The sequence below is a fragment of the Neurospora tetrasperma genome, assembly GCF_000213175.1.
Source record: "Neurospora tetrasperma FGSC 2508 unplaced genomic scaffold NEUTE1scaffold_81, whole genome shotgun sequence".
Classification (NCBI taxonomy): Eukaryota; Fungi; Ascomycota; class Sordariomycetes; order Sordariales; family Sordariaceae; genus Neurospora; species Neurospora tetrasperma.
In genome coordinates, this window is record NW_009799179.1 from 7,803,777 (window position 1) to 7,820,365 (window position 16,589).

Sequence of the window (16,589 nt, forward strand, 5' to 3'; positions counted from 1 at the left end):
CTTTTCTATGATTGAGCATGCTTTTGTCTCCCTTTTAGCCGTCGTACTCTTGGTTCTCTCTCAAGTGACGGAACCCGCTAGGCCATATACCTTGCTTGCCTGGGCATAGAATGCCCTTGGGGTCCAGTGTGTACCGTCCAATATGGTATTTCTTCCCTCATTTGAATTTTTGACTGGTGAAGACTTACCTTGATATTCTCAACAAAGCGGTTGTAGGTGTGTCCGTTGAGGTTCGTTCAAGCCCGCAATCAGCGCTGTCAAGTGATGCATCAGCAACTTTTCGATCCTGCTCTCGACACGCCAACACTCACCCATGTGGTTGACATGTGCTCTATATATATGCCATACCCCCTTTCTTTCGCTACAAGAAGAAGCCTTCGATGAAGGGGCCGTAGGTGAATATGGATAAGAAGGGGTTGAGTGGCTCGTTGGCCGTGATCCCCTATTGTCCCATACGGACGAGGTTGCCGGAGGCGAGCATGACTTCTAGACCACCGAAAAATGGTGATGGGTGAAGAGGGCGCCAAGCCCGATGCCGCAATCTAGGGTCTTGAGGTCGGTCTCATTAAAAGTATTTCCGTTGTCTAATACAATTGTAAGATGGGAGAAGAAACCCAGATTCCCCATCACACTACCCCCACTCCAAGCTCGCCGTGCTTGGCCAAACTTTCTTTCTGTATCCGACACAATACCGGTACAGATCAATGAACAGTTACACCGGGCTCCATGATCGCGTGGTGATTTGATCATTCACTTCGATAACATTATCCATCCTATGCGAATCCAGCGCCACGGAACCCTTCACTCTCGGCGCCGGTTCGCCATATCTCAAGTTCTTGCCCCGTGAGAAAGGCCATAGTGGGATGGTGAACTTGTTGGCAATCTTCAGTATGGCGCTCAGCTAGTCCGTGAAGCCATGGCAGACGGTTACGCTGGGGACTTTGCGCCTGTCCGTTGCTGACTCTGCCTCGGGAAGGTCGTACGGGGCGATGTAACCGGGAGAGGGCAGAGTCGATGAGGACGGCATCTTGGCCGAGGACGGAGATGAAGGCTTGGATGGCTGTGGTCCAACGAACTCTGTGAGTGGTGCCGGGTGAAAGGACGGGGTTGATGGGATAGTGAGGGGTTGCGCTCGTAGGTGGCTTGTGAGTGGCTTCGTACCCGAGATCGGGGTCGGGGTAGGTGCGGGGGATTGGGGTTAACATCATGGCTACCAAGGTACTTGTTGGTGATCAGCATTCGAAAGCAGTGTGACCTGACCATGTGAGAGGCGTGTGTCATGATCTGCCCTGCAGAGATCGTGAATCATCTGAGATATTGGATGGGTTATGGAGGGAAAACAGTATCACAAATACAACCAAGCCTAGAGTTGTCTCAATTTCCTCTCATTGAGGAGGCTTTCAATGATGCTGCATATATCTGTCACCGGCAGCGGTTAATATGGATTGAAGCGTAAACGGCATATTTCTGGATTGCCGCGAGAGTTTCTCGGGGCAAATTTGGCCAGCAACAAACTGTATCGGAGTGCAGCGAAATGTGTATGTAGAGTCTTGGGGTACCTAGACCGAGGAGGCCAAGAGAACAGGGTTTCGCCCGCTGTGATGCGGCTCCCATGTTGGAGGCAGGGAGGTTCCGAAGTCCGGGAGTGTGACGAAAATCGAGACTGGTGTGTTAAAACTCAGCATCGCGTTGGCGATCTATTGTTCCAGACATGACATCACAGTCCGGCTTTTAGAACATGGCAAATCGCGTACGCATGACTAAGCAATCTTCCACGATGAGCGGTAGGTAACTTACTTGAGATACAGAAAGTCGCATCATGTTGCCAAGCTCGAACAAAGCAATGATGATGCCCGAAGATGAAGCGAAGATCGCGCAAAAAGACAAGATGAAAAAAAGGGAAAAAAAAGAACCAAAGGAGTGCGAAACAGCCCAAAAGAGCTTGGAAGCCCGACGTGGGAATCGAACCCACAGCCTCAAGATTAGAAGTCTTGCGCGCTACCGATTGCGCCAGCCGGGCTGTTGTTGTTTTCATTTTGGTCCTGTTTGAGTCTGATAAGGTGTGGAGGCAGCAAAAACGATCTCGATCCTTCTTCCCACAAACGCTCTGTCAGTCGGCTGTTGAGAGCCAAAGTTCCTCGCGCCCAGGAGCATTTGTTTTTTTTGCTCCACCGGGAACATGGGGGCCCGAAAACATGGGTGCACCATGATGCATCCGTCTACTGGTGTACTGACGTTGTGCGCTTTGGGCAGTTCGCTTTCAGTCCGTCGGCAAGGAGTTATGGTAGACGACAAGCCAAGACACCACTGGGGCACTGTGGTATTGACAGGCGGATGCAAGCTGCTGCTGCAAGTGGAATCAAAAATGAAATCCCCCTCATGTTCACTCCAAGCGAGTTTGTTGGAACAATTGTACAACCGGTCAGCGCGATGGGAGATACCTCCTATTGAGCGTTCACTAGTGTAGGTACGTTTGGCTACGCCAGCTTTGAACTCGATACTACAGAACTTGGAATTCAAGGGCATTTGCGGTGGACGGCGATGGGAATTGGTGTAGTGTACACCTTTGCTGGGATGTACATGACTTGTTAACTTGGTAGGGTAGCGCTACAGAAAACAGGGGGTGAGCGGGCCAAAAATCGATTGATTCTTGTGTCGAATATAAGGTTCTTCGCTACCTTGGAGAACCACGCTAACAAGTCATATCCCAGCAGAGCTCGGTGTACGCAGTACCTTATAGCCCCACACAGTCGCTGTAACGACCCGGGCTGCCCCTGGGCCCTGGAGGGCGTTCTCCTGGGCGCAGCAGCGGCGCGGGGTCTTGCCCGCGTGCCCGCCTTGCGGTACTGCAACACCGTGTCAACCTCACGGCTCCGGTGCGCGGGGACACCTTACCGGGCACAGCCGGAGCTTGTCAGCCCGGAGGGGCATTGAGTCACATTGATACGGCGGCATCCAAGTTTCTTAATCCTGAAATATAAGACTGGCTGACGGTGCGCATAATCAAACGTAGGGGTAGAAAAGCAGGACAGCGGCGGGTAGCGATATCACTTACCAAGCCAAATCGACATAGTAAGCCACCAACCGAAAAAAAAAAAAAAAAAAGCAAGTCGAATAATATGGCATCACAACAACCTGTCGTCCGGGTGGGCGTCGCGGCGATCATCAGTGATGCGGAGGGGAAGATGTTGGTGGGAGTGAGAAAAGGGTCCCATGGATCGGGTACGTACCTCCTACGTCCAGACAGCCCTCAACTCTTTTTCCTTTCCCTGTCTGTTTCACAGACTTTCACGGATGTCACGGACCTCATCGCATGTTCCTAACAGCATCATTTATGCTTACACGAACCGCCTTGACTGGGCAACAGGAACGTTGCAATTTCCCGGTGGCCATCTCGAAGTCGGCGAGGACTACTTGGAATGCGCCGAGAGAGAGACGCTTGAAGAGACGGGCCTAAAGGTTAAAGCCGAGAAAGCCCTGGCCTTCACCAACGATATCTTTGATGCGGAGAAGAAGCACTACATCACTATCTTTGTTTCCTGCCGGAGGGATGATGAACAGAAGCAGCCTGTGGTAAGTCTATGCCAGCCAGTTGTCCATCCTTTGGAGGAATATGCTCGCTAACTTGGTTATCTTCTGAAGGTAATGGAGCCGGAGAAGTGCGAGAGCTGGACGTGGAGAAGTGAGGCTGAGCTCAGAGAGTTCATGGCCACTGAGGAGGGCAAGCAGCGGCTCTTTTTGCCAATTGCCAACTTGTTCAACGATCGCTTGTTCAAGGAGCATGGTAGTCTGACGGCTTCGATTTGAGAGGGTCCATGGCTGGGAAGTTCACATATCCGACCGCAACGCATTTGTTCTTCAATACAGCAATATGCAGTTCGCCATGATGAGAAACAGCTAGCTCGTGTTGTGTTTACATCCGAGTGGTAGTCATGGCCAGAAAAAAAGGGGGAGGGCCCGTGCGCATGGTGTTCATGACATCGAGCGTTGGCGCAGATCCAGTGTTTGAGCGAGATACACTATATCTGTAATTCTGGGGTTCCTTCTTTCGTTACAGCTGGATCTGGCAATCATTTTCCTCCGGATGTAAGTTGAGGATGTCGCGGCTCAGGTGAATATGGCTGAAATGCTCTTGTTTCTAGGGGTTCAGTTTCTGTTCACTTTTCACCCAAGCCATCTCTCCACTCGTTCCAATTGCAGCCTACCAGGACAGTCTTAGACGGGCCAGACGTGACCGCATCTCAAAATAAGCATTGCCCTTTTCCTAAGAACCTCAATGTTCTGGACGGCGGTGGAAACTCGTGTCCGCCGTGATGTGCAAGACCTGTTGGGCAACGTAGAGCTTATGGGGTCTCTCAATTCTGTGGAGTGTGCGTGGAAATTGCTAAAGTGTGCCCCTCTAAAAAAAATGCGAGGCCATGGAGATTTCTGACCCATGCTGTTCGATATATTCTATATGCACCTAGATAAGGACGAGTTAGTTTACCGACTTAAAAAACACTTCATTCAATGTTGTTACGATTCAGGGATCCGTTGAGCTGCAAGCTTTGGGTCCAGGAGGAGACTCAGGGGATTATGTTGACTTTGTAGCCAGCTGAGCTTGTCATCTTCTCACCACTCGTTTCACGAGGCCTGGCCATAGGAGTAAACGAAGATAACCTCCACTGCGCAGCAACGGAGAATTTTGACAAGAGAAAAAGACGGTGAATGAATCACGCAAGAAACAATTCATCACATGACACCGCAGAGATCAAGTGTTATCCGATAGAAAAACGAAAAGAAGGTCAATAGTGAATGCCCCGCAGTGCGGTCGGCTTGGGTACGTACACCGTACAGATTGCATCACCCAAAGTGAGGTGTTTGAGTTTCAACCATTATGGCCTAATTGTGTTTTTTTATTACTCTTCTCTTTTAGTTTTCTTCTTTTGGTGTCGACAGCACGGGCCTTGATCGAATTCGACAACCGTCTTCTGTTTTTTCATACCGAGGCCCTGGCACATCAAGAAATTACGGTCTATTTACATGCACTAGAATGATACTTTCCCGACAGAGCCTATCATTGACCGCCTTCTTCCCGCTTCCCTGGAGAACATAAAAGGGCGCTAACTCGGGCAGGTCGGAGAACTATCGGACCCCTCGCCGTCTGAAAAATGGTTTCGCTTCTGGACTCTGAATTTTCGACCTGGTCAGTCTGCGAGCCTCGGGCAGCAGCGTGTTGCAGACAGCCTCTACGCAATCACCCTGGCTGGCCCTGAAACTAGCGAAAACTGGGACGTGCTCTTTCTTGTTGTTCTCCGGGTTTTCCATCTTCTCAACAACCATCATCCATGCTGTGCCCGACAAATTATGGACGATTTAAATCGATCACCAGCACACGATGCTGACTGGCTTGGCCGGATTAGGTTAGCCTTTTTCAGGAGGAAGCTCCGAGTCCTTTTAACAGGGAGCCGCGAAAGACAAAGCAGAATCAGTTAAGATAGTACGTACCTCGCATTTGCTACTATCCCCACAAAAAGATCAGTCACTTTCCGCCCCACCCAGCCTATCCCGACAGAGCTTGAAGAGGGACTGGCTGCGCTCCCGTTTGGCGTGTGAAGTGCGGGAATGCGGGTTGTGAGTGGTGAGTGGCAGGCTGTAAAGTGTCTCCTCCCGTGCTTTGCAAGGCCTGCCTGCTGCTGCCACTCTTCCCTTGTTAGGGTCACTCATTCTCGTCGATCTAGAAAACACCCACGGCTCGAGTTTCATCATCCACGGTCCACACTCACTCTTCGGCTTGCACACCACACAAAACGGACGCCCAGTGCCATCATTACCTAGTTGTTCCCCCTCCATCCCACCGTTGCCCTGTCCGCCCTGAATGCTCCTCCACCGGACTCCTTCGCCACGGTGATCTTGTCATCGAAAAACCCCATCCTCGACCCCCTCGCCCAGCTCCTGGCACCACCACCACTTCGCCAATTCCCGCCTCTCGCAGAGATCGACTCCAACCATAACCCACAAGTCAGCAGGAATCCGTCTTCAGCTTGGATTCCACATTGACGCCATCCAGGACTGAGCAGCTCTTTTCTCCTCCGCTTCGAACCCGCGGCAGGCAGTCGAGTCATTAGTCGGGCTGCCAGGCAAGTCAGGCAGTCAACCAGCCAGCCAGCCAGTGCTTCGCGGAGCTTTATCGTCCGAGTAGGGACGTCTACACCGAATCCGTCCCACAACGCTCGCCGGGCACTTACAGCTGCGTCATCATGCCTATCGACGACAACCAGAGCGCGATTAGCGTCGCCTCGGAGGGGAGTCCATGTGTCGACCACCCATCCATTGGGCCCTCCCATGATAGCTTCGACATTCACCAACATCATCTCGTCGCCCACCACCCTCCACCGGGCGCTTCAGTTTATCCCCCATCGGCTCCCTTTTCTGGTGCTCTGAATCCCCGGAGTTGTGTAACATGTCGGAGACGCAAGGTTTGTCGCTCTTCCGCTCCTCACGCCCCGTGCCGCCTCATGCTTTCCGTGGGCCCGTCTGCATGTCGTGGACCCGCTGACACCTTTTCAGGTTCGGTGCGACAAACATATGCCATGCTCCAACTGCCGGAGAGCACAGATTCCATGCATCTTCCCGGCCCCTGGTCGGGCGCCGCGACGACCAAGACCAAAAGACCCGAATGCGCCGTCGAAACAGCCTTCGAGCGAGCGGGAGCTGGAGCTGATGAAGCGCCTGCGAAAACTCGAAGGCATTGTCGAAGAACTTAGCGGTCAGATCGAACTTGAGGCGGTGCGACACCCTTTTAGCTCCAGCAACTCCCCTGAAGGCACCGGAGGACACGATGCGGACGGCCACGCGACTGGTGCAACCCGAGCCGGCGATAAACCTGGAACCCCGAATGGAAGCAATCTTGGCAAGAACTCGCCCTCAACTGGAACCGGTATGGGCACAGATAAGAGTGGCGCGCAAGGTCTGCAGACACAACTCAACAGACCTCCTTTTGGCCCATTAAGGAGGATATCATCAGATATCCATAAACAGTTTGGTCGCTTGGTCCTCAACGAGAAGGGTGTCACCAGATATGTCAGCAGTGGATTCTGGTCTGCGATCAATGACGAGGTAGGGCGTTCCCTCTTATTACTTCCCCATGCATGAAACTCACCCAGATACAGCTCGACGAAATCCGCCGAGAAACAATAGAATGCGGCCAACATGATTCCGACGTCTCCGACGACGAGGCTTCTCCTGAATCCGTCGACCAACCCGTCAGCCATTCAGATCATCAGTCTTTCATCTTCGGGTACCGCTCCGCCGATGTCGACTTGAGACCACTGCACCCGCTCCCATCGCAAATTCCATTTATGTGGCAGGTATTCCAGGAAAACGTCGATCCAATACTCAAGGTTCTTCATGTCCCTTCGATGACCAAAACAATACGCCACGCTCGGAACAACATGGACAGCCTCACGCCTTCGACCGAAGCCTTGATGTTCGCCATCTACTATTCTGCCGTTGCCTCCATGGACAAAGATGAAGTATGCCCACCCCTGTTACCCTTTGTTTGTGGTTCTTGTCTTACACTGTATAGGCCAAAATGAACTTCGGCGCCGAAAAGGACTATCTCGTACAACAATATCGATTTGCTCTTGAACAGGCCCTGGCGAGAGCCAACTTTACGACGACGCCCGATATCACCCTCGCCCAGGCATTCCTCCTCTTCCTCATTCTCGTTCGCCGCCAGGATGACACGAGGTTCGCTTGGACCTTGACTGGTCTACTTATTCGCATTAGCCAGGCACTGGGCCTCCATCGTGACGGAACGAACTTCCCCAACATCAGCCCCTTCGAGGTCGAAATGAGGCGCCGTATCTTCTGGGCTGTATGTATCTTGGATCTCCGCTCTGCCGAGGACCAGGGTACCGATCTCACTCTCGTCGACCGTACTTTTGATACACAGCTTCCTCTTAACGTCAACGACTCCGACATTTCGCCAGATATGAAGGATTTCCCAGAGTCACGAGACGGGCCAACGGACATGACCTTTTCCTTAATCCGGTACGAGATCTGCACTGTGGCGAGACGTTTGCACACGGCATCGTCCGCCATGGCGCCTGTCTGCCCCGGGGATGCTGCAACCTCGCTAGAAGAGCGAGAGGAAATGCTTGCCGACCTACACAAGCGTGTTGAGGAAAAATACCTCCGGGATCGCTCTTGCCTAGATAATCCCATGTACTGGGTGGCTGCGAACATCGCGCGAGTGCTGGTTGCCAAGATGACCCTAATAATCTACCAGCCCGTGTTGTTCCCAGGACCAGATAATGAAGAGTTGTCGGATGAGCTACGAGAACGTCTCTTCAACTCCGCTATCGAAGTATTCGAGACGAACCACATCCTTAATACCGACCCAAGAACCAAGCCATGGAGGTGGCTATTCCAGACATATACACAATGGCCAGCTGTGGCGTATCTCCTAATCGAAGTTTCGCACAAGGCCTGGGGCCCTGCATCAGAGCGCGCTTGGGGTGCTCTAAACTCAGTGTATACAGCACCAAAAGAGTATGAGCTTGAGAAGCTTGCATCCCATACAGCTGTCTGGCTCCCCATCAAGAAGATGTACTTCAAGGCCAAGAGGCATCGTGAAGCGGAGACCGCCCGTCTTCGTGCCAATCCTCAAGCTGCCATGCAGCTCGAGCTGGAAGACCAGTCCAGACCCGCCCCGACCACTTTCGGGGCATTGTCAGTTACAGAGGAGATCAGCATCACAGTGGCCCGTGAACGCTGGAGGAAGCTTGTCAATGCGCCGCCCTTACCAGTTGAGCCGGTGCCACCCCCGAGGCAGCCAACGCCCGAGATCCCACAGACTGTACAACAGCAGACCAACGAAGTTCACACCAATGACAACAGTCACCCTACCGAGAACATGAATGTTTCAAAACCGGAGATGATGGACTTTCTAGATCCCACCATGACCAACCAAGGGTTTAACCCACAAGAATTCATCCCCTTATGGCGGGGGCCTCCTTTTGACCCGAGTCGTCCACCTGTCTACGGATTTTCCAATGGCGACATTCCACGAATGGACAGCGCGGCGAACTTCAACCCCGCAACAATACCCGACTTCAATCGCAGCACCACACCGGCACCCACAGGCGGTAATCAGCTGCATCACACGCCTGGTCCAGGGCCAAACATGAACACAGCTCAGGGGATGCAGGTACAGTCGCCCGTGAAAGACGAGAATGCCCCATGGTTATGGCCCGGCCCGGGGTTGCCCGAAATGCTCCGGGTACCTAATTTCCAGGTTGAAGATATGGACGTTAATATGGACGAGGGTTTCGACTGGCAAAACTGGCAGGAGAGCCTTGGTAGGTTCGAAATGGAAACGAATGGCGGGTCAACGGCCACCAGCACTTGGGGCCCAGCAATCTAGAAACAAAAAGGAGTATATAATAGATGGAATAGCGTATTGGACGATCTTGTTTTGGTTAATCCCTCGTTTATTGGCTGGACCATGTCAGTCTTTTTGCATGTCGCACTTTCTTTTGGAAAGCTAGGACGAGGCTGCTTTGTCTGCGTAAGGAGTTATGTTATAGATACCCGTTGACCTTGCCCAACATCCCTCCGTCTTCCTGCATTGCATGCATATATGTGTCTAACTGCCCATACACTCGCTAGCCTTCCTCGAGTTTCCCGATGAACATCGTGCCACCATGTCTGATCTCATGTCTATAAGACAGTCATTATCAGGCGGTGATGCCGTTGGCTCGGTATCCGCGTCGACCCAAACCTCTACTGTTCCCCGTTTCCTTGCATATTGATTGGCTCAGCTGATGCTCAGAAAATCTTCAGATTCGCTTCTCCCAAAACCCACTAAATCCGAGCCATACGACAGACTCTAAGATCCCCCTTATCAACCGGATAGTGCTTGGACTGTTCGAGAACTTTCACTAGGAATTAAACTATAAAGGAGTCTTACTAACAGGACTGGTGGAGTATTTACATCTGACCGCAAGGGAAGACGCGGTAAAAAGAAGAGAGGTAGCGAAAACATATACAGTACTGCTATATGTGAGTATGTGAAGGGAAAAAGAAAAAGTTTGACAAGAGTGGGATTCGAACCCACGCCCTTTCGGACCACGGATATCTCGGATTAAGGGTTAACCTTAACGTGGCGCCTTAGACCGCTCGGCCATCTTGCCTTACTTATACTGAAAGATTTTGAACGTATACCTGATATTGACAGAGTTGGCAGTAAAGGGACGGCGCAGTTTGCGGAACGGCAGTGTTAGGCAGCGGCTCCCGAGCGGGAGCTTTTGAACTGGCCCGGACTAACTAATCCGTCCACTTTCAAGTTAACCTCTTCGATGAAATCTAGTACAAAAGCTGGTCTGTGGACCCGAACACGGTAGCGACCTTTTTCCAATGACATCTTCTGTCGCACAACATCAACCAGCCGCACCATGATCAAGACAATGATCCGATCCCAAACCCCTCGAACCTATTTCTCGTGACACTCCGCGATACCCAACAGCCTCAACATTTGCAACTCCATAAATCGCATCACTAAACCGCGCCTTTGGGATACCTTTACAATGTCAGTCGCCCCGCGAACAGATTGCCAGCGGCCCGGCCACAACCGATCGAGATTCGAGGCCACCAATAACCCGATACTACCCCAAGAGAAGGTTTGGCATACATGCAGTTGGTAGATTTTCAGCTACGCGACCGGGGGTCAGTAAGTGGCTGAGAACCAATATTGGTTGCCGATATGCTTCTTGGACTTGAGGGCGGGGTAGGGCGCCTTGAACGTTCTCGGAGCATAGCCTCGTCGGGTATCATTTGTCCCACCTACGAGCGTGCGATTGATCAGACCTCACGACTCTTCCCTGATATCCCATCCACTTGGCCACTGCGATCCACGGCCCCTCGGCAACGTCAGATAGACTCGAAACTTTGACTGTCGCATTCGCTACCAGAGCAATCTCCCGCCAAACTTGCCGTTTGACGGCACGGCCTTCGAGCGTTCCGCGACCCGCTAATCACCATTGTCATAATCATGCCTCGGAGCACCAGTATTGCATTGGTCCACTCATCGGCGCTCGCTCAGCTGCCACCAGAACTTCGACTAGCGCAAGCTGTGTCCGAATTCGCCCAGACTCTGGATTTGGAAGGGAAACGGGACTTCATGAAATTACAAGCGCAATGCGCCAGTTCAGCTCCCACTGCGTCCGACGTCATCAAGATGACTGAGAAATTGAATCGAGAGGGTGCTCGACGGCATGCCTCCTGGACACCGGCAGCCGGCACACGACTTGGCGGTTTTCTCAGTCGATTGCAGAAATTTGCAGAGGCTGGAGATGTCTTGATTGGAGGCTCACAAAGCCTGATTGCTTCAGGAGTCTGGACAGCAGTGAGAGTCGCGCTGGAGGTATGTATACCAACTCCGGAAAGCCAGTTTAACTGTTTTTGAACCAAATGCTGATCGTTAAATGCAAAAATAAATAAATAAAGGCAGCAGTGGGGCATTATGCTTATTTCGACCAGCTTTCCTCACTGTTAATGAGTTTAACACAAACCTGGTCCATTACCTTGGAGTTTGCGAAGCATTTTCCGGACTCAACTGATTTGCAAGCATTCCTTGCCGAGTACCTTGCTAGAGTGGTTCAGCTGTGCCAGAAGATTGTGGAAGTTGCAAAAAGGCCACCCTACCTCCTCCTGGCAGTATCAATATTATCAAGCTTTGACGCCGAGTTCAAGCCAATCCAGGACGACCTGAACATGTGGGGCCGTCTGATCGAGAAGAAGTTTGACCTCCTTGCAAGTCAAGCTGCTCAAGAGCAGCAGGTCGCGACCAAGGATACCGGCGCCTTGCTACGCCGCTTCTATAAATCACGAAAACGTCAAGATGTACTCGAGCAACAAGAAAGATTCTTGCATCTGTTATCTCCGCGACAGGGTCAAATAGACGCAATATGGAGAAGGGAAAGGAAACGCGGAACCACGAACTGGATACTCGAAACTCCTCAGTACAAGTCTTGGAAAACTGCCACTCAACCCGTGCTGAGGGTTACTGGCCACCTTGGCTGTGGTAAAACCGTAGCCCTCGCGAACATTATATCCGATCTTGCTATGGCTAACATCAAGTGCGGCGGCTTTATCTGCAAAAGGGATGACCCAAGCATGCTTAAAGGCGTAACAATTCTGGGTAGTATTGCCTATCAGTTAGTGCAATCAATCACAGTCTACCGAGACTGGGAAGCATTATTCCAATCGAGTGCCAGCGATCTCGGTGGATCAATGACCATCTCTTCTATCATACAGTTGCTCCAGAATCTCTTACCACAAAGCAAGACCTTCCATATTGTACTTGACGGACTGCAGGAGTGTGCAAAGGAGGAAGTTGAAGTCGTTTTGGAAGCGATATCCGACCTGCGCAAGTCACACCGCGTGTCTGTGTGCTTTTCGACAACGCTGGATGGTCTTTCAGTTGAACTTACCGAAAACTATCTTGGCACAGCTAATGTTCTCTGTTTGAACGATTCCCACCGCGATTCGGAAATTAAGGAGTATATCAGAAAGGAGGTGAAAAGGAGAAATGCCGTTCGTCAGCCTCCCTTAAATGGCGAGCTGGAGAATTTGGTAATAGAGCAGCTGACAATGGGGGCCCAAGGAATGTAGGTTACAACAGTCTGGCTTTATGGTTATGATACGTGTAGGCCTTCAGTTACTAATCACGATGCGACAGGTATCTCTGGGTATCGCTCCACCTAGAAACTATCTTTCCACCCTATAACGATGGCATCTTGACCGACGAGTCTGTGCTTAACATCTTACATCACTTGCCGCAGGATCTCCCCGAAGCTTTTGATCAAGCTCTTGGTCGAATCTCTGATCGACGATACGGCGATCGGATATTCCAGCTGGTCGCCGTCGCGGAAACCCCTCTTTCCGGAGAACAGCTCAATGTTGCTCTTACTGTTCAACCTGGCAATATCATGTGGGACGGGACCAAGTTACCGCGCAGTTCCAAGCAGGTTGTCGCCCGCTGTGGTGGGGGCTTACTACAAGTCGACGAAGAAGACGGCTGCGTGCGGTTCATCCACCATAGTGTGGTATCGCATATGGGTAGTCTAAGGGTAGGAATAGACGGCAGACGGCTCGCTCGAAGCTGGATCGTGGACGCCGAAACGTTTATGGGATCCGTGTGTGTAACGTACCTCAACTTTCCCGACTTTGATCGACGCATGGTTTTGAGCAGAAACCTCCACCCCAGCTCGATTTCAGAGGCGCTGAAAAAACAAGCATCAACTTCCAATCCAATACTAGCCAGCGTGGTTCGACACATCAAAAGGGATAAAGAACGAAGAGTGGCGACCGAGCAACTGAACATTTTCCGGACTCTACTTGAGGCTCAGAAAATCAATGAGGACAGCCCCTTGGCGTGCTTTCAGCCTTATGCATCCAAATATTGGGCTCAACATACAGCGCATCTAACCCATGAAGATGGACCTAACGTCGACGTACTCTGGAGAACATTGGTGAATAATCGGCCACCACATGTTTTGATACCTTGGGCTCAATCGTTGGACCCAATGGGCGATAAAGGAGGGATGTTGGATTATGCCATTCGCCACTCGCATGCATACCTTTACCGCTTTATGATGAGTGATGTTCCTGATTTCACCACTTTTCAATTGACCCATCACTTGGCGCAAAAGAAGGTCACGAACCAAGAGGATACAGCTGTATCGATTACCAAGATGATAAATCATTGCCTTCTTGCAGGTCCTCCCTTCATTCTGGCAGCCTATTGTCTTGCCTTGTTGCTGAACGATGTTATGGAGGACGAAGATACCAGATTGTTGGACATAACGTCTCATAAAATTCAGGAAAATACTTATGCATTGGGGATGGCAAGAGACTTCGAGGAAACTAAGGCCGAGAACGTGACGGATCGTTTGTGGGAGTTGATTGAAATGGGATGCTCATCCAGATACAACCCCTTGTCTGGCGTGGACAATTCCCGAGGCGCGCGCAAAGCCATATCAGCGGCTCTCAGCGTTCTGGCCATGCGACTGCCTCTGCAGGAAATTCCCGGAAACGAGAACTCGAACTCTGCCAGAGACGCTTTTTGGAGATGTCTAGACGCCCTTTCTAAGAATGGAGATGAGTGCCTTTCAGATCTTTTGGGACTATCGGTTTTCGGTGGTTAATTGGGAAGGAGACGCACAATACCTGGAGTTATTGGCATTTCGGTACGCTTTCCTTCATAACAACTTCAACCTGGTTGTGAAGATTGCATCAAACTGTGCCGTCGAGTCATCTGTTGTCGCGCAAGCAGTGGAAGAGACAAAACTACAAGCAAAGTCATTGATCCATTCGAAGCTTCTTCCAGGTCGGCTGAAGGAGCCCACAAGTTATGTGATGGAGCAAGAGCTGGCTGAAGATCCCACGTTGGCTGCGGCTCGCACATACATGGTGAACAAAGAATACGACAAAGCACTGGACACAATCCAATGTTACACTAGACTCTCCGGCATTGGTTCCATCAACCACAAGCTCATTTCTCAAATTCACGTGCTTCAACAACGAATGGTGCTGCGTTGGGTCATTGACCATCGATGCGAGAAGGTTTTTCAAAGGCTAGCGTTCTTGCGGCAGGCGGTATTGGACTGGCCGACAGTCCTGATTTACGCCATAACGACTTATGCACATGCAGGACCACCGAACGATGAAGACTTGCAAAGCGAGCGCGAAATTTTCTACGGGTTGCTCGAAGAATTGAAACAGGTCGACCCTGAAGGCAATCGCACCATGGGCTCTGAGGGTACTTTGGACATTGACCCAGGATGGACAGCACTTCATGCGGCAGCTCTATGGCAATCCTTTGCAGTCGAGGCTCTGATAAACACTTGGCCCGACATTGCAAATTCAAGTACGAGGCTCGGACACACGCCTCTAGTCGTGGCATTGTGCGGGCCCTTGGAAGATTTAGGAGCCTCTTTGGCTGTCAGCGCTCTTCTCCGCGCCGGAGCTGACACAGGAGCTTTATCGGCCTTTCCTTACCTTTCTCCACTGGACATCTCAATCGCGTACCGTCCACATCGCATATCACGATTGCTAATTGAGTCTGGAGCAACAAGAGCTGAACTAGTGAAAGGCACCCAAGACCTGGCTGTTCATACCTTGGTGGAGAGGATTGCCTTGCTGGAAAGTCGAATGGCCTTTGAGGGTAATTCCACGGAGTGGGTAGAACAGACTCAAGGAGTTACCTCACTTGAGGAATACTATAGGATCGGATCTTCTGCGTCTGACACGGACTTACCCCGGCCACAACGCTTCACAATTTACGAATTAGGTGGATGTGTCACATTGCATCATGGCTGGGGATGCCACTGTCACCATGTCAACCAGGAGGTCTCCGAGCAACTATTTGAGTTAGAAGGATGCAATGAGTTTCATTCAGCGGACTCGCATTGCATTTGCGAAAACGATCGAGACCTACCAGATCCTGTTCTTTTGGCCAAGTTTGAATCCATCATTGAGCAGGCATGCTTTCAGCGTCAGCTTGATGAAGAGACGGCAATGTTTGTGGAAGGTTGGATACCAAGGAGTTAAGGTGGTTTTGGAATAGACAACACTACACAGCAAACGAAAGCTACCTGTACAGAGCATATCAAGATATAATCTCGTTATCAACATACAATCTTTTTTGGATAATGAGAAAATAACATTGGAAAACTTTGCACATGTCTGGGCAATCTATCTGCGTCCAAGTAGCAAACTTCAACTAAACACATAGTCAAAAATATACTGTCACCATCCCGCACATATCCAGTGGAAAAAAAAAGCGTGGCAGTATTTTTTGGCCATCACTATACTGCATCAAGCTTCAACCGATACACTACACCGTTGAATGTCTTCCCTACCTCAGCATGTGCCTCACCAACAGAGGTACATATCTACAACTACCACTACCTTCTCCCTGACCCGTCACTCCATCTTCCTTACCTCTACTGACCTATCATCCACTGCAGTTTCCTAGGCGATCCAGTCAGGAAAGAACATCATTTTGATAACGAGGAAACATGGCACTGCAGCACGGCATACCAACAGCTCAATATATAAGGTTGTCAAACAAGGCACTTCGTTTCATTCATCTCAGACGCCATTTCAATTTTAATGCTAGGTAGAGGTATGTACTGTAGCCGCCTAAGGTCTAATCATGAGGGTAAGGTAGGTAAGTAATAAACGACTATCCGCTGCAATGCTAATGCGAGAACACTCCGTCTTGAGCTTCTGAGATTCTGGAGCTATCAAAACGCCTAGCAAGAAACCTTTCCCTTTTTGCCTGTCTGAAAATGCTAGTACAAAGATACTTTTTCCTCGTTTTCCAGCTTGCCTGGATTCAAACCAACCTCTTGATGCACTCTACCCATAACATGTGATCATCCGTATGATCAGGGAATGGTCTTGCGTCCTTTCCTCCTCTTTTTTTTGTCCGCTCTAAGTCCAAGGCTCCCAAACAAGGGGAGCTCAAACGTAATGCAAGAAAGAGCTTTGCAGCTCTAGACTAGGTAGTCAGATGTGCAGGCAGGTGTACCCAAATC

General features: G+C 50.8%; 4 protein-coding genes across 4 annotated transcripts; 3 read left to right on the top strand and 1 right to left on the bottom strand.

The window, feature by feature from the left end:
- Window positions 1-567: 567 nt before the first annotated feature.
- On the bottom strand, window positions 568-1,208 carry NEUTE1DRAFT_133733 (uncharacterized protein; the record flags this gene model as incomplete). The annotated part of the gene is made up of 1 exon (XM_009858617.1): window positions 568-1,208. The coding sequence occupies one exon, from the start codon at window positions 1,206-1,208 to the stop codon at window positions 774-776; it is 435 nt and encodes a 144-aa protein (XP_009856919.1).
- A 1,911-nt stretch (window positions 1,209-3,119) lies between these two features.
- On the top strand, window positions 3,120-4,265 carry NEUTE1DRAFT_92479 (uncharacterized protein; the record flags this gene model as incomplete). Its single annotated transcript, XM_009858618.1, has 3 exons — window positions 3,120-3,222; window positions 3,368-3,573; window positions 3,643-4,265. The coding sequence occupies 3 exons, from the start codon at window positions 3,120-3,122 to the stop codon at window positions 3,805-3,807; spliced, it is 474 nt and encodes a 157-aa protein (XP_009856920.1).
- Window positions 4,266-6,239: 1,974 nt separating this feature from the next.
- Window positions 6,240-9,586, top strand: NEUTE1DRAFT_92483 (uncharacterized protein; the record flags this gene model as incomplete). Its single annotated transcript, XM_009858619.1, has 4 exons — window positions 6,240-6,458; window positions 6,550-7,098; window positions 7,152-7,514; window positions 7,568-9,586. The coding sequence occupies 4 exons, from the start codon at window positions 6,240-6,242 to the stop codon at window positions 9,407-9,409; spliced, it is 2,973 nt and encodes a 990-aa protein (XP_009856921.1).
- Window positions 9,587-11,757: 2,171 nt separating this feature from the next.
- Window positions 11,758-15,518, top strand: NEUTE1DRAFT_126644 (uncharacterized protein; the record flags this gene model as incomplete). Its single annotated transcript, XM_009858620.1, has 6 exons — window positions 11,758-12,653; window positions 12,725-13,221; window positions 13,465-13,644; window positions 13,765-13,991; window positions 14,161-15,287; window positions 15,338-15,518. 6 exons carry the CDS (start codon window positions 11,758-11,760, stop codon window positions 15,414-15,416), a joined length of 3,006 nt encoding a protein of 1,001 aa, XP_009856922.1.
- Window positions 15,519-16,589: the final 1,071 nt, after the last annotated feature.